At 34.1% G+C, this 21,592-nt stretch overlaps 5 protein-coding genes across 10 annotated transcripts in view; 1 reads left to right on the forward strand and 4 right to left on the reverse strand.

Moving 5' to 3' along the window:
• LOC116352065 (DNA-directed RNA polymerase II subunit RPB1-like) overlaps positions 1 to 1,774 on the reverse strand; it is a 3,586-nt gene extending 1,812 nt beyond the window's left edge. The window contains exons 1-9 of one of the 2 annotated variants that reach the window (XM_031784329.1): positions 1,479 to 1,774; positions 1,241 to 1,362; positions 1,118 to 1,167; positions 1,004 to 1,045; positions 825 to 875; positions 741 to 767; positions 593 to 640; positions 426 to 470; positions 36 to 194 (exon numbers count right to left, since the gene is read on the reverse strand). In XM_031784329.1, the coding sequence (XP_031640189.1) occupies positions 36 to 194; positions 426 to 470; positions 593 to 640; positions 741 to 767; positions 825 to 875; positions 1,004 to 1,045; positions 1,118 to 1,167; positions 1,241 to 1,362; positions 1,479 to 1,694 (760 nt within the window). In that variant the 5' untranslated portion in view covers positions 1,695 to 1,774. Of the gene's footprint in view, positions 1 to 3; positions 195 to 425; positions 471 to 592; positions 641 to 740; positions 768 to 824; positions 876 to 1,003; positions 1,046 to 1,117; positions 1,168 to 1,240; positions 1,363 to 1,478 lie in introns of both variants that reach the window. The other variant, XM_031784330.1, reaches the window with a different exon arrangement.
• Positions 1 to 21,592, reverse strand: part of LOC116352054 — a 587,314-nt gene that overhangs the window by 549,897 nt on the left and 15,825 nt on the right. The gene's annotated exons all lie outside the window — the stretch shown is intronic.
• LOC116352100 lies at positions 2,061 to 3,190 on the forward strand. The gene is made up of 3 exons (XM_031784400.1): positions 2,061 to 2,402; positions 2,543 to 2,815; positions 2,969 to 3,190. The coding sequence occupies exons 1-3, from the start codon at positions 2,135 to 2,137 to the stop codon at positions 3,079 to 3,081; spliced, it is 654 nt and encodes a 217-aa protein (XP_031640260.1). The 5' UTR covers positions 2,061 to 2,134; the 3' UTR covers positions 3,082 to 3,190.
• LOC116352049 (extensin-like) lies at positions 4,073 to 8,503 on the reverse strand. Its single transcript, XM_031784297.1, has 7 exons — positions 8,278 to 8,503; positions 7,997 to 8,187; positions 7,266 to 7,619; positions 7,036 to 7,142; positions 6,629 to 6,845; positions 6,151 to 6,538; positions 4,073 to 5,567 (listed from the first exon to the last, which is right to left on the reverse strand). Exons 1-7 carry the CDS (start codon positions 8,404 to 8,406, stop codon positions 4,245 to 4,247), a joined length of 2,709 nt encoding a protein of 902 aa, XP_031640157.1. The 5' UTR covers positions 8,407 to 8,503; the 3' UTR covers positions 4,073 to 4,244.
• On the reverse strand, positions 8,853 to 21,313 carry LOC116352074. Of its 5 annotated transcripts, XM_031784349.1 has the most exons (9): positions 20,391 to 21,313; positions 19,650 to 20,263; positions 13,480 to 13,641; positions 12,572 to 12,705; positions 12,173 to 12,422; positions 11,993 to 12,107; positions 11,474 to 11,559; positions 11,237 to 11,366; positions 8,853 to 11,170 (listed from the first exon to the last, which is right to left on the reverse strand). In XM_031784349.1, exons 2-9 carry the CDS (start codon positions 19,819 to 19,821, stop codon positions 10,972 to 10,974), a joined length of 1,248 nt encoding a protein of 415 aa, XP_031640209.1. In that variant the 5' UTR covers positions 19,822 to 20,263; positions 20,391 to 21,313; the 3' UTR covers positions 8,853 to 10,971. The 5 variants fall into 5 exon arrangements, with proteins under 5 accessions (XP_031640209.1, XP_031640212.1, XP_031640207.1 ...); XM_031784352.1 differs by lacking the exon at positions 13,480 to 13,641 and having other exon boundaries at positions 20,391 to 21,309; XM_031784347.1 differs by lacking the exons at positions 19,650 to 20,263; positions 20,391 to 21,313 and adding an exon at positions 14,877 to 16,535.

The following is a 21,592-nucleotide window of genomic DNA, read 5'->3' on the forward strand; positions in this document are numbered from 1 at the left end:
TGATGGTTTTGCGTAGCTCGGTGGCGGCGAATAAGGTCCGGCAGGTGATTGATAACTTTCATGTGGTTTTGGATAGCTGGATGGTTTCGAGTAGCTCGGCGATGGCGAATAAGGTCCGGTGTATGGTTGATAACTTGCAGGTGCTTTACCGTAGCTTGACGGTTTCGCGTAGCTCGGCGTAGGCGAATAAGAATCTAAATTGACAAAATAAAGATATCAATTCAAGTTAAAGATTTCGCAAACATAGAAACATATTTAATTCGAATAGTCAGTAAACATTCACCAACATAGTGCTTGCATTGAAATAAATGGTCAATAACTATTACTTGATATAAAAACTTGATGCCTTAAAAATTGGAATATATTTTTCTTTGTAGGGAAAATCAAACAAAAAAATGAAAAATAAATAGTTAATGCAATGGTACCTTTGGAAGCTGGTGCGTAAACAGGTGCAGGCGTTGGGCCATATCCTATTGAGTTTTTAAAAAATCAGTTAGCACATTTAAACATTACTTTTTCAAAGAGTTGATAAATTTTCAAAAAAATATCACTTTAAAACATTTGATTTAAACAAACGATGTTGAAATCTTACCCTTCGGAGGCGAATAAGCAGGTGGATAGACTGATGCTGGGGAATATGCTATAGGAGATGGAAAAAAACATTCATTCAGTACGCATAAAAATATTTCACTTTTGATTAAATGTAGGAAAATGATCATAAAAATGATATGAAGTCTTACGTTTTGGAGCTGAAGCGTAATTTGGAGCTAAGTGTTGAAAAAAATGAAATTAAAAAAATGATAATAGAAAAATTAATGTGTTACCTTTTGGTTCACCACCATATGATGAATGTTGTTGCGAATAAGGTACTGGTGCTGTTAAAATTGGATTTTTATTTCATTATTTTAAATTTTAAAAAAGTCAAATTTTGTTATAATTTTAGATTTTATCACTTGCTCTGGATCGTACGAAATATAAACATATATTGAAAAAGAATGCATACCATAAGGTGCGGCTATTGGATTAGTTGGCCCATAACCGGAATCTGTATTTTTAAAATGTGATAGAATGAAATAAAATGTTCTTCATAGTGCATTTATATGTTTGTACAATTCACCTGGATTGCAAGGCGGCGGAGGTGGTGGTACACAAACACACGAACAATTACTGAATTGGCGAAAAGAAAAGAAAAATGGTTAGTTTTCTATTTTGAATGTGGACAAACGATTTTTGCAAATACCCATTGCCGCCTGTGGTTGTTGTCTGTACTTGAACTTGTTTTCCGTATGATTGAGGTGCGCTTGCATATGTGCCCGTGGTTGGTGCTGAACGCATATTCTTCTCATCAACATCACTCTCACTCTGGAAAAATAGAAAAAACAATTACATTTATTTACTAACGAACTGCACATCTGCGATTAATCGCTAAAAAACACGATTTGAATATTCAAAAATTTGTAACGATTTAATGGACACACTTCTTCGGATAACGCTGTACTTTCACTATCCAAACTTTCATTTACGGCGCCAAGTATTTTGTCGTCTTTGTCTTTGGTATTTTTGTTTCCAGTTGCAATGGTTTCGGTAGTTGTGGAAACGACATCTTTATTAATGTTCACTGTGCTATTTTTCTGTGTCGCTTCACAATTCACTTGCACTAAAAATGCTATAAAAACGATCAAAAATAACCTCATTGTTATTCAAAAAATGTAGTTAGCCACTTGAATTTAATTTAACACATTCGCTTTGAATGGTTTCTCAGAAATGAACTTGTAAGCTTTCAAAATGCCACAAGTCGTCTTTGGGGAATTTAAAATCGATTAAATTCATCAGCAGAAATTTTGTTATTGCACTCAAACTTGTATATGTTGACCGAAAAAAAAACAATGCGAGGTCTACCGCATGCATTGGCACAAATTCCAAATGCAACACAATTTTTTATGAAATATGAACTAAATTTTATGCGAATCCAAACAGTTTCTTTTCATCGATTCAACAATTTGCGTATGGTGAACGAATTCCACAATATAAATTATGAAACCATGAAAATTATTGTTATTCATTAAAAACATTTCTTTTGTCATTCATCGATCAACTTAAGACGACGACGATACGCACTTTTATTTACTCAGCCATGTATTCGCATAAATTGACTTGTTTATTTTTCGTGATCGTGGTGCGTTTAACTTTAATAAATGCACAATTCGGTGGTGGATTCGGCATTCCACAGCCACAATTACCATTTGCTCGACCACAATCATTTTTAAATGCTGGCGGTTCATCGGGCGCATTTGGAAATTCAAACACCAATTTTCAACAAAACCGTGGAAGTACCTTTGGAATTTCGGCATTTGGTTCATCGGGTTCGAACACAAATTTCCAACAACAAAATGCAAACGGAGGTAAGATTCATTTGATTTTTTTTCCAACATTTTTTCAAAAATATTTTCATATTGGCACTTTTTTTTGTTGTTTATTAATTACTGTCCTCAATTTTATTGTGTAACTTATGATTTTTGTGTGTGTCTGTGCTTTTTTGTAGGATTCCAAAATTTCGGACTAAACCGTGGTGGCATCTTTAGAGATAACGAAGAAAATGGCATGGAAGAGAATGAAATGGTAGGAAGTCCGCTGGAAGAAAATGGATGGGATGGAAATGGTTTAGAAGAAAATGAAATGCTGGGCAGCCCAAATGAACAGAATGAATTGGCGGAAAACCAATATTTCAGATATGCATCGCCCTATGACATTCCCAAATACGTACCTAAACCAGCTTATAAACCTGCTGCTGCGCCTTATAAACCAGCTCATTCTGGTAATTATTTCGAATTCAATTTTTTTTTTTCAATTGCATTCTTTGGACTTCATATTTTTTTGTTCATTCTAACCAAATTCAAAGCTTTGCGTTGCATTGTGATTTATAGTTTTTTAAATTACGAAACTGTGTTTTTTTTTTCTTCCAATTTAGCCCCACCAGCTCTAGCACCGCAAGTTGAAAAATGCGGACAGAATCTTTTTGTCAGCTGTGTTCCGAATGTTCAATACGTAGCTTGCGCTCCACCACCATCCTCATCTTACTAACGTGCTTATATCATGACATCAACTGACGCAATTAGATAGCCTTGCTCTTTTTCTGTATATTGATTAAAATCAAAAATAAAATATTCATCATTTAGCATAAAACTTAAAACTTGTCGTTTTTTCAATGTTGATTTAATTTAATCGGTGAACATATGTTATATAACGAAATGTAATACTTTAGGTGTATTTTGCAAAAGTATACTTGTCCAGAAACTCTTTTCTTCGATTGATTGCCGATTCCTAAGATAAAAGTTGAAAAGTTCAAAATTATCATATATTGAATAGGTTTGACGACGTAATTGAAATCTTGGTACAAAAAATATAGAAGGTATGTTCTTTGTCTGTTTTCTGGTGGATTTTTTTTTCAAGACTGATTTTTTGATATTCATAAAATATAAAAAAAAGGCAAGTTATAGTTTAGTGTTCGGTGTCATTGGCCGTTGCGGTGCGTTGTCAATCATTCTGACAAAAAATGCATACGACAGCAACATTGAATATATACGCGAACGTAGTAAGGCTGTTCACTTGTTTTTTTTTCATGCTCTTTTAATGTACAAATATTTGATTGAACTTTGTCACAACTCTTTGATTATTCTACAATTTTGCTGACGCTATGATTGAACACACAACACTTTTTCTGCTCTTGACCCAGAGAATAGAATATGTATTTTGATCCAAAATTAGTTTTTTCTTTCATCAAAACATGATGATAATCGTTTTTCTTACATACGTTAGTCAAGAGTAAGTATCATCTATTTCGTTGAAAATAAGTGTCAAGAAAAATGCTGAAGTTCATGTATACTAGTCATTTCCTAAAAGAATGGGAGCAAGAAAAAGAAGGCGAAGCTTTTAGAAAGAAACACATTTCGAGAACGATTTGAGAAACCGGTGAGGGAAAGCACCTATATTTCAGAAGTATTATTATTTTTTTGGAGATAGAATTTTCTTCGGCCTTTTTTTTCGAAATTGTAATCAATTGAAATTTCAAACATTTTTTGGCTTTCAATTTGATGATGATTTTATTGTGCTATTTAAATCAATAACTTATCATTACGGAATAAAAATATATAGAGAGTGCAAAGATACGATACAAATGTGTATTTTCTTGAATGTCGACGTCGTTTTGTGAGCTACAGATCGTTATTTCATTGATACAGTGTCAATTAGTAATATTCTCTCGCCATCATTGGATTGACGCCAAATGAAAATTGCATTTCGTCATTCATCATCATTGGATTGGGCTCACCAAGAGATTCTTCCAACGGTTCTTCGTCAAACCGAAGTCTTCTCAATTGCTCTTCCATTTGTCGCATAAATGCTCGTGGTGGCATTAAATGGAATTGTGGCGGCGGTGCTGGTGAAAATATTAGTGGTCGTGATGGCATTTGTTGTTGTGGAATTGGGTGCAGACTTGGATCGAAGTTTGGATTCAATGGCACTATTAGATGTTGGGGTGGCTGGGAAATTTGGGTTGTTGTTGGCAGAATGTCAAGTCTTCGTGGTTCTTGTTGGAAAAATTCTGGACTTTGTTGTGGAAGAAAATCTGGTCTTGGCATTTGTGGATCCTGTTGAGGCTGCATTTGAAAATCTGGTCTTTGCATTTGCCGTTGGTCCTGTTGAGGCTGCACTTGAAGATCTTGTCTTTGCACTTGACGTTGATCCTGTTGAGGTTGCACTTGAAGATCTGGTCTTGTCATTTGACGTTGGTCCTGTTGAGGCTGCATTTGAAAATCTGGTCTTTGCATTTGACGTTGGTCTTGTTGAGTTTGCACTTGAAAATCTGGTCTTGGCATTTGACGTTGGTCTTGTTGAGTTTGCACTTGAAAATCTGGCCTTGGCATTTGACGTTGGTCTTGTTGAGGTTGCACTTGAGAATCTGGTCGTGTCATTTGTTGGTTCTGTTCAGGCTGCACTTGAAGATCTGATCTTGGCATTGGTCGTGGCTGTTGTTGGTTTTCATTTCTTTGCATTTGACGCGTATATCGTGAAAATTGTGATGGTTGCATTTGACGCATTCGCCGAGCTGAAGGTCGCATCATTGACTGTTGTTGAAAGTCAAATTGCTGCTCTGGGAAATCTGGTTGATTTCTACGTGGTGGCATTGGTTGCTGGAATTCGTTACGTGGTGGCATTGGTTGCTGGAATTCATCACGCGGTGGCATTGGTTGTTGTTGAGGCTTCTCTGAGAAATCTGGTTGAATTGATGCTTGATTGCTACGTGGTGGCATTGGTTGTTGGAATTCGTGATGTAATTCAGGTGACATTTGGTGTGTTTCAATCGGAATCAATGGTTGCATCATTGGATTTGTTTGTTGTGGAAATTCTGTTTGCATTTGTGGCGGAAAATCAGGTCGCATTTGACGCATTTGCGGAATTGATGGTTGCATCATATGTTGTGGTAGAAATTGCATTTGACGTGCGTCAGGACCTAATTGTTGCTCGGGTCCTTGAAACGTATCGGGAACTTGTGGAAATGGTGGCATTTGCTGTAATTACAAAACACATATCATAAAGTTAATGCGAGAAAAAGTGTGATTTTTTTCAATACAAAGAGCTCTAGGGGCAGAGCAGTACTAGAATAATAATTTTTGTTTAAAGTAATTCTATGTTGTGAGTAGTAATCCATATTAATCCGCAGTAATACACACTTGTGTAAATTCTAACAGCAGTGCAATGACGTGTACGTTGTGTATTACATTTGTTAGGAATAAAGCGTTCGTCGTATATTGCGGATTGAAACAATTTATTCGATATTTATTAAATTTAATTCGTTATTTTCCATTTTTTAACAATAAAATGTCTCATCCGAAATATACTGCGATCGCTTTGTTCCTAACAAATTTAATACACAACGTACACATGAAACGTCATTGCACTGCTGTTAGAATTTACGTAAGTGTGTATTGCTATGGATTAATATGGACTACTACTCACAACATAGAATTACTTTAAACAAAAATGATTATTCTAGTACTGCTCTGCCCCTAGAAAGAGATACATAAAATAATTTACTTCCTTGTATGCGAAAAAAAATTTAATTAAAAAAATATATTTTCATTAACATTTTACCTGTCCAACTAAAGCTTCATCTTCATCGAGTGGGCTATAATTATATCTTAATTTTTCAGTTTTGCCAGGGTGTTCAGGGTGGATTTGATCAACTTTTTTCAGATGTTCACCATGAACAATTGGTTTCGGTTCGGGTTTTGGTGACACAGGCCCACTGTGTGGTGACACATGTTCACTGTGTGGTGTTACATCCACTTTTTGATCGTGATGATGGTGATGATGGTGGTGTGAAGGATGGCTGTGGTGCTCTTGATCGTTGTGCTGTTGACTATGGTGATGATGACTATGGTGCGGCTTTGGATGAAAATATTCACCTTCCTTCACATCAGCAGCTGGTGGCGCCAATGCTAAGCTTCTACCAACCATCGCATCTTCTTCGTTCTCAAAGCTGCAATTGAAAAAATAAAAATAAACATTCAATTCCATTTGAAATGTCATTCATCAAAAGATGTAGAAGAAAATGTTGATTATAGCTTACCCTTGTTGTGGCTGTTCAGCCAATGTATCGTCTCTCTCTAGATTCTGCTCTTCATCGGCAAATCGGTAGGTTGGTTTTGGTGCATAGCTGGGTGGCGGTGGAGCAGCATAAGAATTTGCTTGACTTTGGCATGGAGATGAATTAACAGACGGTTGGCATGAAATCAATAAATTATGGCCACATTGAACTTTAGGATAAGAGGGTGGTGCATAGGGTGCTTTTGAAAAAAAAGAAAAATGGTGGTTAATTATCATTTGTTTGGGAGATCACTTCACATATTTTGGTGGATAACTTCGAAAAAGTTTCACTTAGAGCACATAACACTCTAATTCACATACGTTTTATGTTTCACTCATCAGAACTGAAATATACATTCAATTATCAGAAAAAAAAATTGATAAAATTACCATTTGATGGTTGAGGAGCATAAGCTGTTGGTGGTGGTCCCAAATAAGAGGCTCCCAATTGCATATTGTCGAAATCATCGAGAGTTTCTTCGAATTCTTGGCGGGCCCTATGTAGAAAAAAAGACACAACAAAAACCGTTCAATTTAAAACCGAGAAAGTGTAAATTTGAATGAAAAAAAAAAACGAAAAAAATTAAAAGTAAGCATATATTAGCAATTCGTATCATTACATTGGGTGGTGATGATGATGATGATGTTCCTGATGTTGTTGTTGTTGTTGATGAGAATTATGATGTTCTTGCCGATAGACGCTTGGAATTTGAGCTTCATTTTCACCAGGGAACTCACTATGGTGTGATGCAGGCGCCACATTCGGTTCGAAAATATGATATGAATTCGGTTGCAAATGCATATGTGGCTGTGGTGGATGTGACGGCGGCGAAGGTGGCACAGGAATATTATCGGACAATGGTCGTGACGGTTTGGGTGGAGCAGTTATTGATGGCGGCTTTGGTGTTGTATTTAATGGTTTTACCGTTGATGCCGCAGTAGCTGGTTTTGGTGTTGTTGTAGTCGTGTTAAACCTACAGATTTACCGATCATAACATATTATTATCATATAACATAACATAATAATAATTTGAATATGTTTGGCCCAACATAGCGTAATAATAACGTTATTATTATATCGCCATGATAATAACATATTATCTTAATAATATGTTTGAAAATATCTTAATAAGATTTTATTAAGATCAACCGTATCTTAATAAAATCTTATTATTATGATCTCAATATTATTAAGATATTTTCAAACATATTATTAAGATAATATGTTATTATCATGGCGATATAATAATAACGTTATTAAGATAAAAAAAATTCAAACATAACATGATAATAAATATATTGGGCATTAACATATTATTAACATAACGAAAATGTAAATCTGTAGGTAAACCTGTGTTTTTCATGCTCCTTTTGCTTTTCATGTTGATGTTTTCCACCTTTGGATCCTTTGGACCCCTTATCTCTTCTTGTTTCATCTTCTACTTCGTTAATCTTGTCATCCGTTTCATTTGGTATACTTGAATCCGTGGAATCAGCTTGTTTTGCTGTTGCACCCAATTCATCATTCGTTTGCGATTCATCCTAAGCAAAAAAAAAACGACACACGTTTTTAAACAAAACAATAAGAATGGCCACTAAAGCACATTTCACAAAAATTCAAAATAAAATTACATCGAATCTTTTTGGTCGTTCTAACGAAACACGATCATCGACATCTTGAACGCGCAGAGAACCACCATCCACAACATTGGTCACGAACGCAAGGTAAGAAACCACAACTAAAGCTAACACAATTTTCATCGTTGCACTTTTTTATTACAAATTTAATTTATATTTATTTTTATCGATTAGATTCACTTTGCTAAACTGTTTAGCGCCTGTTAAGTGTGTGCTATCACGAAGCGCTTCGAATAACAATTGATCATGACAGCTAAATCGAGCATATAATAAAGTCGCGCTAATTGATGCGTCAGCAATTTGTCAAAATATGTATATTCGAAATAAAAGATTCATGCCAACAAAAACCACTCAACAATGCAGCATAATGCAATTCAAAATCAACCTGAAAAATCGAATAAACAATACACACATTTAGCAATAGTTCATTTGATTGTTTATTTGTTTTAAAATCGAATGACAAAAATCGAATGCGAATAAAAGCTTATGGAAAATGTATCATTCTGAAAATAAATTGCTTTATGTGCCCATTTTGAAGTTGAAAAAAAAACAACAACAACGGAAATTCAATCGAATGAAGAAAGGAAAAAAACCGAATGTTTTAAATGAAATGCAAGAGAGAGAGAGAAAGAGAGAGAGAGAGTGAAAAAAACTGACATTTTTAACATCCGTCAAATTTCATGAAAAACACGTTTCGGGCCTTAATATTGTTGCCTCTTAATTCTAATTTATCTATAATTATTTGAAAATAGTTTTAAAGCTTTGTTGAGAGAAGCAATAATAACCGGTTGATTCGTCACAAAAACGCATGGCTCACCAAATCTCTGCCGATTTCTTTTTTGTTTAATCAATTTTATGTAGATATATTGACAATTTTAAAGCAATATTGAGTGTGAATTGTAAGTGAACGTTTCTTGTAACAATTTACATTCCATTTTAAATTCCCTAATATTGACATGCTTTATCGCTTACGTTCATCCTTTGTAATGCAATTTTTTTTTTTAATTTGATTGGTTCAATACATTTTGTTAACCAGAATCACAGTTTTTCTTTTAATCAAGTGTTGAGGTTCAAATTCCTTATAATTTATCTATTATTTTTTTAATAATAATTTAGTAAACAGTGCTTTTGCATCTGCTTAATTCCATTTTATGACCTACTTTTTGGAAGATTTGGTGCTTTAGCAATTATTTCAAAAATGTATCAATATAGAATGTGAATATCTACTTAATTTGTTTAGTTGTTGTTGTTGTTGGTTTCACTTTAATACTAGCATAGTACGTATTTGGTTTGATTAAGTTTGCGAAAAAAGTTGTTTTGATTCCTTTGTTCTCATTAAAATAAAATCGATTCGCTTATTTCTGTAGTAAAAGTATGGTTTTGTTAAGTTCTACGTTAAAATTGTTAATCGATTGGTTGAAATAGGAAAGAAAAGAGTAAATTGTATAGTATGATATATATATATTCAATTTCTACGTATTATTTTAATCAAAGGCCCCTTCTATTCAGCGAAGAAAAAAACAATTATGCTTAATAAATCTCAAGCATCTTTGCATTAGTATGCGTGGCAATATTTTTTTTCTTGTTTTGCCAATATTGGCACATAGGCGAAAGTCTTTATTCTGTGATCCATAAACTTAATTCGACTGTCTTCTAATTGCTGTGTATCTTTATAAATATTCACAGTGAAGAGTAGTATGATCAAAAAGTGTTCGTTATTTTTTTTTGCTACAGTGTTCATTTTTTGGTATTCAAATGTCAAAGTTTTTGCCCTATTTAAACGATGCAATCTGTAATTCATTGATATATATTTTCATGTGTGTGGTTCTTTAAAAACACCCACCAAGTCTGGTTGTGGAGTGGACTTTAAAAGAATCAAATCGATGGTATAAGAACAAATATTTCTGAAAAGTAATTAAACTTGATATGCATTCTACAACAATATGATTGAGTTAAAGTAAAAAAAATATCATCATCAAATTGCTCTATTGCTCGATATGATTTTAAGAAATGTGTAATTTTTTGCATTCCACATAAGTGGACATGTATAGCTCTGCTACGTAGCTTTTTCTGTGTTCGGTTCATGAGCACCGATTTATGAATTTTTATGCGTATATGGCATATTTAATTCAAGATTCGTTTCGAAAAAAAGCAACATTCCATTTCTGTATCAATTTTATTCAACGAATTTTAACATATCATCAAAATGAAACGAAATTTTAACAAATTCAACAAAAAACTGAAAAAATTGAAGAAAATGAGTGAATTGTGTCCCAATAAATTGTTGAACCATTTTAATAAAAGAGCTGAATTGCAATTACGTTCGCGCAGGTAAAAAAATAAACACGGCATTTTAAAATATACTTAGTTTACATATATACACAACATTTGTATGATAAGGTGTCATTGTCGACGGTTAAAACAGGTTCATTTTTTTCTCATTTGAATTTTAGTTATGTTTTTTTGCGCGCGTGTACATTTCGACTTTGCCCGTTTCCCATCCGTTTATTCGCTAATTGCTCGCATGCATACTTTCAAATTGGTTTTCCAGGTTGATTTTTTTTAAATTCCTGTCATGATTTTAAATATATTCAAATGCAATTTATTTGCATTCTTTCTCATTTTTTTCTTCTTCAACTATTTGGTTAAATTAGATAAATGTTTGTGTATATGTGTGTGTGGATTAGCCTAGAAAGCTTGAATTGGTCGATAAAGTCCTGTGTAGCCACATAAACGAGCTCGAATCGTTGGTATCAATACCGCTGCCGACGAAATTTCCGTCAACAGATCAGAGCATTCACATACAAGAAGGTACATTTTATCACCTCTGGCCGAAATACTTTTGTGCAATGCGATGCGCCGCATGCCAACCGATCTTGGCAAATATCTATTCCAATAGAAAACAAATTTATAAGTTCATTTACGCATATGAATGAACATAAATGTGAATTACCTATATAGCATTCGGGCACCGGTCCAATAGAGCCAATTTTTTTCGAATCGTTCACCATCGTCACCTTCAAAAACCTTAAATACGCTGATTATGTATCCGGTCGATGGTGTTTGTGTTTTCTTAAAGCTACCTAGGAGAGAATCACAAAAGAAAAGAATAGAATTAATTTAAAATAATCGACAAATAATCGAAAAAGAATCAATAACAATTATTAAATAATAGAATTAATAGAACAACCCATTTCACTTCCTGTCAATGCTAACGGTGGTCGACATATGGATGCCACTTCTGAGTATAGGTCCAATGTATGCGCCGCTGTATATCTGTTGAGTGTTTTTTTTGTTGTTGTTGTTGTTTTGTGCGAGATAGCATAGTTTGTGTGAAGAAAAAATCGATAAAAATTGTGAATAAAGTTGAATGTGAGAAAGAAAGGATTTTTTTTTAGTTTGTTCAAGTCTGTTTGTGCTGATCTAATTGAAATGTTGTGCGATAAATATTTATAAATTTGCAAATGTAAAAGAGAAAGGTCGAAATTTACGGGTTAAAAATAGCTCTGCACAGAAGTTCAATATAAGAATCACAATCGATTTATCACACACAATAAACCGCATGCGAAATATATATATACTTATAGAATATTTGCATTGTAAAAGCAGAGAATCGAAAACGATTAAATATAAAAGAAAATTTATATGTTTTCAACTGTAAATGTGTCAAAAGTGAAAGAAAATGAAAAGTGGCCAACATGATGGTTACCGTAACTTTTTCGGTTCGAATTTTGAAAGCGATGAGCCTCGAATGCCCGAATAAAAGTTGGCCGGATCAGTTTGTTGAGTGTTTATCAAATAGTAGGCGATAAATGGAAAATCGGCTGAAAAAAAAAAACCATTCACAAATTATCAAGTATTCGTGCAAAAAATTGTTCGAGCAACATACAATTTCGTTCCATATTTACGAGAAGCATGCCACCAATAGCGGTATTTGCTTGTTGTACCTCAGTCAAAAGCTCTGAAGCGATGGCACGTTGTTTCAGCAACGGATGACTTAGCGGCGATTCAATGATCGGATCGATCGGTTCTAATGGACTCATTAAATGTGCCAGTACACATACTTTTGGATCGGCTACCTCTAAAACACTTAATGGACCTTGTGCTTTAACATCTACTGAATCACATGGTGGTGGAAGCTAAATTAAATAAAAAATAACATGCACATATCATTTATTTTTCAATTAAAATCCATTTCACATTTAATTGATCGAAAATTAATGCCAATGGAAAAACGATTAAAATTTCACCCGTTTGAAATGCATGAACATTGAACATGAATACTTACGGGTATTCCAGCTGGAAGAAATCGATCTAAACTGTGTACAGGTATGATAAAACAATCTCTATCCAATGTGGATAATGATATTGGTTCATTTCGTGTGCCAACAACAATATTATTACCATTGCCACTAAAGCTAACTGCTCATATCAATTTTTGAATGGTAAAATATTCATTTTCACGCCGCGCACACCATCATCACGGAATAGTTAAGAAATGTAAAATAAATAGAGAAAAATGAGAGAAAGAGAGAGCACAATATATATGTACATTAATCATTTGTCCGAAGCAGTGAAATCGAAATAAATTGTTTGGTGAATGAGATATGAAAATGACCTTGATGGATGAGAACGCGCACGTCCTGAATGATGAACATCATTCGTTTGAAATGGCAAAAATTAAATTATGCATTCAAGTTAGACATTATGAATTATTTACACATAAATATTAATTCATGTTTTTCATCTGTTTTTGTTTTTGTTTTTCGTTCGTAAAAGATTAAATTTTTTTTACATTGTGTTTGTTAAAAGGAAAATGGATCCAGCTCTATCTGCGAGGAACATCATAACTCAATTATAGAATGGTGAAAAATCAGATCATATTCAAAAGAAAAACCAAGACCAAAACAAATACAATCGAAAACATAAAATGGAACACTTTCTACAAAATCTTACTAAATTAATGAAAATTATGATTTTAAATAAAAAGAGAAGACGAAAGAAAAAAGAGAAATGGATAAGTGTTTGCAATTCAATTATCCTCCTTCGTTACGCTTGATTTATGCTGTAGATAAAAACAAATTCATGTCGTTTGCAAATCGAATGAATGTATGTATAGTGTAAGTGTGTAAGTGTGTGTGTATTTATGTAAATTCTGTATGATCTGTTAATGTGATCTGATGAATGATGTCAAACCTTGTCTGGCAGCTGTTGGTGTTGGTGCATCGGTTCGTTTTTGACTGCCACCCCATTTAAAAAGTGACATAGATGGTCTGCGATCGATTATTGGCTGTGGCACATCTACATCACATTGTGGCAACGATATTGATATAGATGCACCGATTGGACCACAACGCTCTGAAAAATGCAGTTAGTTTTGGTTGATTTTACACATTCATTCAATCAATTCATTTTAATAAACACATTTTCAAATTTACAAAAAAATTTATATCGACGAAATCAGCTGAAATGAGCTCGAATATATGCGTGAACAAATCAAATTAATGGGTTTGATTTTATCGCGCATCGAATATATTGATAAACATAATCATATTGATTGCTGTTCATTTCAAATAACAATTCATTTTGGTGCATTAATAGCGGCATAATATTTTGTGTGTACTACTATAATGTCAGCAATTTCTCATGTTCTGATAGAAACAGCTGGATTATAATAATTATCCAAGCCAAGCATGTCATTCGCGTAAATACCGTAGTGATGACAAGAGTAACGACAGTGAAATAAAACATAAAGGCAGCGAAAGCACCTTGAAACACGCACACACGTCTCAGTCGGGAATAAATCGGTTTTATTCGGTTAAATTTTGTTTGCTTATCCTTGTAGGATATATGCTCATCACACGGTTCGCTCACTTTCATTGTAAAATGCTAGCAAAACTAATTTTATGGAAATTGGAACTCAGGAAAGAGTTTCCGAAACATTTATTTTAGCACAACAAAATCCACATCCCAGCAAATTCAATTTCAAAAAAGTCAACCATAACGCATAAGGGAAAAAGTGGTCTCTACAATATTTTGATTGGAAAGTTTCTATATTCGAAATAGCCATGTCCAAAGTTGGTCGTGAAAATTGAACACATACAGCTACAAGCAAAAGAAACAATGTGCTACTCGTCTATCTGCGTGATTGTTTGGAAATTTCAATGTACCAAAGTCAAAATATTAAATTCATAAATGTGTTTGTTTTTGACAATGAAAATTGTTTGCGGCACATTGTTATTTTTCGAATGACCAGGCAATTTTCATCTTATCGAAACATTGTTCAAACAACATTTTTAACATCATGTTTACTTGGCTTACAACATATGATCAAATTATTATTTTTCCATATTATACATACAGATTACAGATATGTACATAGGCACACACACACATATACATACATACTAAGAATAATGTAAAAGGTAATTGCACGACATAATACAGAAAATTTTCCGACAACAATTTGAAAAGCAATTCTATTGCGATGGAAGGAAAAATTATGTACACAATAGAATAATTGGAAAGAGAAGATAGATAGAGTGAGTAAGGGAGTAGAAGAAAGAACGACACACATACGTAAAAGCACAAACCTTCAAAGTCACTTGAACTGGCACCTCTATTTGGTGAAAAAAATAGGTGTGTTCTATAATGCACATCAGCATCCATATTATTGCCATATCCCATATCGCGAGATCGTTTCCCTTGGCTTCGATTTACTTTTGATGTTAATTTTACACCACCGCCACCGCTCGATTTAGCACCTTCGCGAAAGTTTTTCCGAAACATTAAATTCATTGTGAATCAGCCGGAATGCACACACTTTTTTAGCTAGCAAATACGTTTAAATTTTCTCCGGATTTTGGATTTAAAATGTGGATTCAACTTCGATCGAACATAAAAGTGTTCGAACACGATAAATATAATAAAGAACAAATGATTGATTGTAACAAGATAAGAAAGACAGATAAATAGAGAAAAAAATATATTTATGTATATCAATGGCAGTGTCCGTTGAATTAAAAATTGACATGCACCGCACACTTATTTGCACATCTATTTTTCAAAATTCGGAATTTGGTCGGTGCGTATTTGTGAATTGTTCGTTTGATTTTCCTCTCAATCGTTACATTTGTATGCGTTCATCATGCCGCGGTTCTTACGATCATGCACACCAATGTTGCTTTAAAAAAACGTCCTTTACACCGCTACTCTTTTTTATATACACTTTCACGATTATATTTTTAGCACCGCGAGTGAGTAACAACAATAATAACGGCAAAAAAAAAACGGTAACAATAACAAATGAAATTGTGCCAGAATCGACGAGTAAGTGAAAATTCGAAATGAACACAGACAAATATATATTAATATAACGCGAAACCTATTGAGGCTCTTTTTTTATCCATTCGTTCGATTTTCCCAATAAACTCGATTCGGAACGATTGGCACGAAATTAAAATGTGTGGTATTTATTAATCAATGCGACAATGTGTTGACTTCTATATATTTTTTTTTCATATCCATTTTCTTTGTGTAATGTAACTCCGTTGATCAAATAAAATCGGCTGAGTTTTTGAGTTAAAAAAAATACACTATTTAAATGTGTATGTTTTTAATTAACAATGGAAATTGTTTTTTGGTTTTGCATCATGATTTATTTAAAAAAAAAAAAATTCTATCGACGGATTTTATGAATAAAATCGATTGTCACAACTAAATAAATGTAAGTATTATTTGGAAATAACGAAACTGCTCACTATTTTCGCGAGAGAAAAAAAAGTCTTCAACTTTGAATGAGATTGTATTTTTGTTTTGAACAACGATTTTCCGGTATAATCCGTTTCTTTAAATCAATACGCTTTGCCAAATATCGTGATGTTGTTGTTTTTTTTTTCAATTCTATTTCGTTTGAATTTTTCGTCGACGACGGAAAAAATGAGTCGATTTTTTGCTAGCTACAGCATCGTCGTCGTTAATCCAAAGGAGTAATAAAGTGTAGAACGCGAAATCGGTACGCATCATCAAGACGATACGTTTAGACTAGACCATCGTGTATATTTTGCGCTTTGTTTTTGTTATTCGGTGTTGTGTATGCTGCTGTATATATCTTTTGCCCCGCAAATTGTAAGAGTGAATCGGCAAATGGGAAAAGAAATGAGAAATAGAAGAATAAAGGGAACAATAACCAATCAAATACATATTCAAATTGAAATCGAGTCGCGCTGTGTATTTCAAGCCGTGGCGCTCAGGCGATCCCACACACAATGTCAAAGTGACATAGCGCGCGCGATTTTATCCATACACACATACACTTCGGGCGGTCGGCTGCCCGACGGACTCTTTTCTCGGATTTCTGACATTCACACAAAAATTCATAGCACACTGGCTCATTCTCTCTCTCTCTCTCTCTCTCTCTCTCTCGTACATCCGAATCAAATAATCCGAACTTTATGTTCATATTTTGCATATGTACAAATCCATTTCAATGACAAATGAAAATAAAATTGTCGGCTTATGTACGATAGCCGTACAAATGCCACAAGCTTTCTATTATTCTTCGAAAGCTAACACCGCAAAATCATTTTTTTTTTTTTTTTTCAAAAAAAGAGAGAATAAAATCCTTATCAGAATCGACCACAACAACAACAACGAATATATAGAACAATGTCACAAAAACTAACACAACATTAATGCGCCTTTTACTTTGGATTCGTTATCCTTTTTTCTCTCTTTCTCTTTTTAACGCGCTCCACGCTCTCTCACTCGGGTTGTTTGTGTATTTATATTATAAACGAATACGTTGGCATTCATCGTGTCTTATGGTTACCGTCTCACATGGACATGAATCAACTTCATTAAATTTTTATAGTGAATTCAGTTAATTTGCCATTTTCAATCGTTTTTTTTATTTCTTGGAAATGTAGAACAAGCGCGGTACAAAAAAATCCAATAGTAATATAGTTTGATGTTATTCGATTTTGATTTGTTCGATTCAAACTAATGGGTCATCAGTTGGAAATTCAGTATCGTAAATATTTTGCGATAAAAGAGCCACACATAGCGGTGAGTCAATGTTGTGTTTGTTTGATGAGCAGGTCGGAATTCATTCACATGAAATGAAATTATGACAATTTGAATTTCGAACACCACAAGTGTCTCTCTCTCTCTTTCATTCATTTCACATTCTTAAATTAATAAATATGGTGTTGGTAAAATGATTTATAATATAGATTAGGAGATAATTGAATTTGAATCATACTGTTTGGACTTATTCAGTTTGAATGTAATCCAGTGTCACGTGAATGTGTCATAGCGGTAGGCGAATTAAATAATGCAATCGGTGTTGATGTTGCTTCGAAACTGATAGAGACCGATTAAAGCCAATGTCATGGCGCTGCAGATATTGTCATGCATTGAAGGCAATAGTCATAGACCTTGATTGGGATTTACAGTTGAAAGCAGTACCGTACGCCGTATGGTTTTCGGCATGCAAAATGAATGTTTCCAGTCAGGAGTGAGAAAAGCCAAAACACTCCAAATGGAAATTGAAAACAAAGAACAACACAACATATTTTGAGAAACATTAAAAATCAATCACATGTTCAAAGCGTCATGAATGCATCCATCGCTTTGTTTACAAAACCGGCGCGCATGATTTATCATGTGATTGAATATATCTATTATATAGCATGGTAGAGAATATGTCAGTACGATATTCATTCATCAGCGTCAATCGTGTTTTGCAAGCAAAACGTCAATTCTATGTATACACATGCACACTTTCGCACAATCTAAAACTGTTATCTGTGTATTCAACTATTCATATTTTTTGAAATGCTGCAATTGTTTTGACACGGACGCATTCACATAAATAAAGTGCATCACTCATTTGCGATTCTAAAAATAAAAATGCCGAAAAAGGTGCACACACACACACATACAATGAAGTGATGCAGAGAAGTTAATACCGTATAATGTTTTGAAATTGGATGACAGACGAAACGAAACGAATAACAAGCAACCGGCTAAGCCTATGAAGAGACAAAATGCGAATTCCCCTCATCTGTGCCATCTTGTATTCCATAGTTGAACTCCCATTAGTTGCAATGAATTGAATCGAAAAAGAGGAAAAAAACAACAACAGTAACATGGCTACATAGATCTGTTGACCAGTGAGATACGTATAACAATGGAATGAAAGAATGAAGAAAGCGTATATGTGTATGTATGCATCAGCACGCATAGATGTACAGCTCTGTGTGGCCGTGCTATTGTTGTTGTTTTTTCTCTTTTTCATTTCAATGCTACAGAATTAAATTCAGTTTTTCGATCTAATTCGAACTAATGTGAGGTGGCGCTGATCAGTTGCGTTCGCATAAAAAAGTTCCCAATCTCATATACGCCAACCCCGCTTGATAACAAGGCAAAAAGAAAATTGCGCTAATAACGAAATAAATCAAAAAAGTTACAATTTTGCTTTTGGCTGGAAAATGTTTTTTTTTTTGGTTGATATTTCCACCGAGTGCACGAGAATCGAGCACGAGAATTTTTGAGTAAAGGGATGACGAGAGTGGTAATTTAAAAGAGTTAATAAATAATACGGGTTATTTGCCATGAATATTCGTTCAAAACAATATATAAGGATGCCATAGATACAGACTACAATACAGTAAAGAGATTTAGTGAGCCACAAAATGCATGAAATGCTCGAGTCGATTCTTTATTTTCAGGTCAACTCAGCATTATTTATGATCGCGTGTATTTTGCACTGGGCTCATCTAGCTGAAAGTTAATCGTCTAGACAGCATAACATGATGAAATGAATATATATACCAGTCTGTATTCCGTTTTGAATATGACTATGTTGCATATTTTGAGAACCTTTTTGCACATTTTTTTTTGGAAAACATTGGCCATACACGTGATTTGGGTGTTTGTGACCACAATTCCTAATAAAAAAAAATGACTTTTTTCCTTTTATTCGAAATGTAAAATAAAACAGTAGTTCAAAAAAAGTACATTCAGCAATTTATCAAGCAAAAATATCAAATATCCTCAGGAAAATGACTTGACTGAGCAGGAGGGAAAAAAACCGAATGCGGACAAAACTAAAGTGTTCGGAACAATAAATTCACAAAACTTTATAACGTTCATCTGAATTTCAAAATGAATTTGGAATACTTTGAGGCGAATTGTGTGCTTCATGCAATAACAAAATATTTATGCCAACTTAAAACTTGATGCAACCATTAATGTGGTTTTGTTTGAATGTGGTTTGAACTCGTACAGAATTGCAAAATTAGTATCGCTTAGTTGGAGTTGTTGGTAAAAATGAAGCCGAAATAAAAGTGGTTGACACAAACCTTCTTTCGTTGGATTTTTCGATGGTAATGTAATTGCAGACATTGGAATCGATAGAACACTGCTTCCGGTCATTATATCTGGATCGTTCATTGGGCATAATGTGTAAGCGGCTGTGGCACCTTTGCCCGGTGATGGACTTACTCGACTATGGCGACCGCTTCGTTCATTCATTGTTAAAATGGTTTTTTTCGCAGCCGTTGGCCAACAATGAAAAATGCCCGACAAATTAAAATATCATCCAAATCACTTGCACTATCTCGCATTACCAAAATCAAATGCGCACACACACATAAAATGTCCTCTCAACTTTTTGACCGCCGTCGTTGTGGTCGTGGTCCCCGCTGCCAAAAACTAATTGTTGTTAACACACTTTATCACTTTCGACACCCGTAACGTGACATTACAATAACGATGAAATACTAATTATCGAATACAAATACAATGCTTCGGAGTATGATCATTCAAGTGTGACCATGTTCTTTATTCGTTCGCGTGAATGAGCTCCAACATAATTGAATATATGCATAATTTTTTTTCGCTATTATTTCATTGGTTATCCTTCGGTGCGGATGTTGTGTGCGTCAACGTTTTCATGTGGCTGGCAGGCAGTTTGCTGGCAAATAACAAGAGAAACATATATACAACATGTTAATCATTTTACAGCATCTCACACATTTTGCACACACAAGTCTCAAATTGCAAAATATAATGAGAGACTTTGTATTGTACAACTACACTACCTTTTGTTCTCAATTATGCACATTTTGTTTTCATCTTCTTTAAAAAAAAAAATATGCACTCGATTTAAGCAATTCACAATTCATTTCTATTGTTACCAAACGTATAACGAAATATATTCTATTTTGAAAATATATCTGCAAGTCTCCGATGTTTCTGGCACTTTTTCGTATTTTTTCGATTGCATTCAACGTAGAATGGCATTTTTGGTTGTTGTTTTCCTCACATTTTCTTGGCTTGTCGTTGAAATATCTGTATAAATTAAATGTTCTTGTTTTGTTGTTGTATCACACACAGTTGATTCGCGAATGGAAGCGAATGCAATATACCATAGCGCAAAAAAAAAAACCACACACTCACGAAATCTTGATTGAGCAAAAGAAGACGATGAAAAAAACAACACACATCTACACGCTAAATTGAAATTATTCAATTCCGACTTCCATTGACAAAACAAATTGAAGGATTAACGGGTCGACGAGGAAATGGGGCAACAAAGATCTGGCATTCCACACACAATAATAAAAAACCGAACGAAAAAAAAAAATAATAATAGCGAAACGATTTCACCTGCTCTTCGACATCAGCTGTCTGAATGATTAGTTACCACCAATTTATTAAAACGAACTAAAACTCTTTCTCTCTATCGGTCGCATGCACCGAAAATCGTATTCCAAATAGATATTAAAAAAACAAAGCACACACAAACAATTTTATATAAATAATATTAGAACAATATAGTTGCACAAATGTAATTCGTATTGAGTTTTATGGCGTGTGCTATTCGGTTGGTATCTCATTGTTCCAATGGTTGTTTGTGCTTTAAGCTGCTGATTTTTTGCCAGCCACGAACCATCTGCATACAACAAACCACTTGGTTAACTCACACTATCAATGCTGCGAGAGAAAGAGAGACTGTGTCGCTATGCTACAATAAATGTTTCTTTTTGCTCTCGTTATGTGTTTTATGTCATGCAGAGCACAGAACAATACTACAATGTGTGTAATGTGCATACACGTGCTGTATTTGTAACTATCCATTTCATCAGCATCACTACTCAGACGTAAACATGCTCTCTCTCTCTGTCGCTCTCTTTTTTTTTCTGCAGAAACAACAACAACCAAACCATATCCAGACATTAGCTATAGCGTAACGAGATTATTATATGTTCAGATTGCACTTCACTGGCATTTTTCATTCTCC

This window comes from Contarinia nasturtii, unplaced genomic scaffold (assembly GCF_009176525.2).
Source record: "Contarinia nasturtii isolate CC-2019 unplaced genomic scaffold, AAFC_CNas_1.1 Cnas_scaffold_187, whole genome shotgun sequence".
In the NCBI taxonomy this organism is placed as follows: Eukaryota; Metazoa; Arthropoda; class Insecta; order Diptera; family Cecidomyiidae; genus Contarinia; species Contarinia nasturtii.

Coding starts and splice junctions, on each gene's coding strand:
- LOC116352049 (XM_031784297.1), bottom strand. CDS start 8,406: ATGAAAATTGTGTTAGCTTTAGTTGTGGTTTCTTACCTTGCGTTCGTG. Junction 7,620..7,996: donor AAGGAGCATGAAAAACACAG/GTTTACCTACAG, acceptor GTAAATCTGTAG/GTTTAACACGACTACAACAA. Junction 7,143..7,265: donor CATCATCATCACCACCCAAT/GTAATGATACGA, acceptor TTTTCTACATAG/GGCCCGCCAAGAATTCGAAG.
- LOC116352074 (XM_031784347.1), bottom strand. CDS start 15,081: ATGAATTTAATGTTTCGGAAAAACTTTCGCGAAGGTGCTAAATCGAGC. Junction 13,642..14,876: donor CAGTTCAAGTGACTTTGAAG/GTTTGTGCTTTT, acceptor TGCATTTTTCAG/AGCGTTGTGGTCCAATCGGT. Junction 12,108..12,172: donor CGTAAATATGGAACGAAATT/GTATGTTGCTCG, acceptor TTTTTTTTTCAG/CCGATTTTCCATTTATCGCC.
- LOC116352100 (XM_031784400.1), top strand. CDS start 2,135: ATGTATTCGCATAAATTGACTTGTTTATTTTTCGTGATCGTGGTGCGT. Junction 2,403..2,542: donor ACAACAAAATGCAAACGGAG/GTAAGATTCATT, acceptor GCTTTTTTGTAG/GATTCCAAAATTTCGGACTA. Junction 2,816..2,968: donor TTATAAACCAGCTCATTCTG/GTAATTATTTCG, acceptor CTTCCAATTTAG/CCCCACCAGCTCTAGCACCG.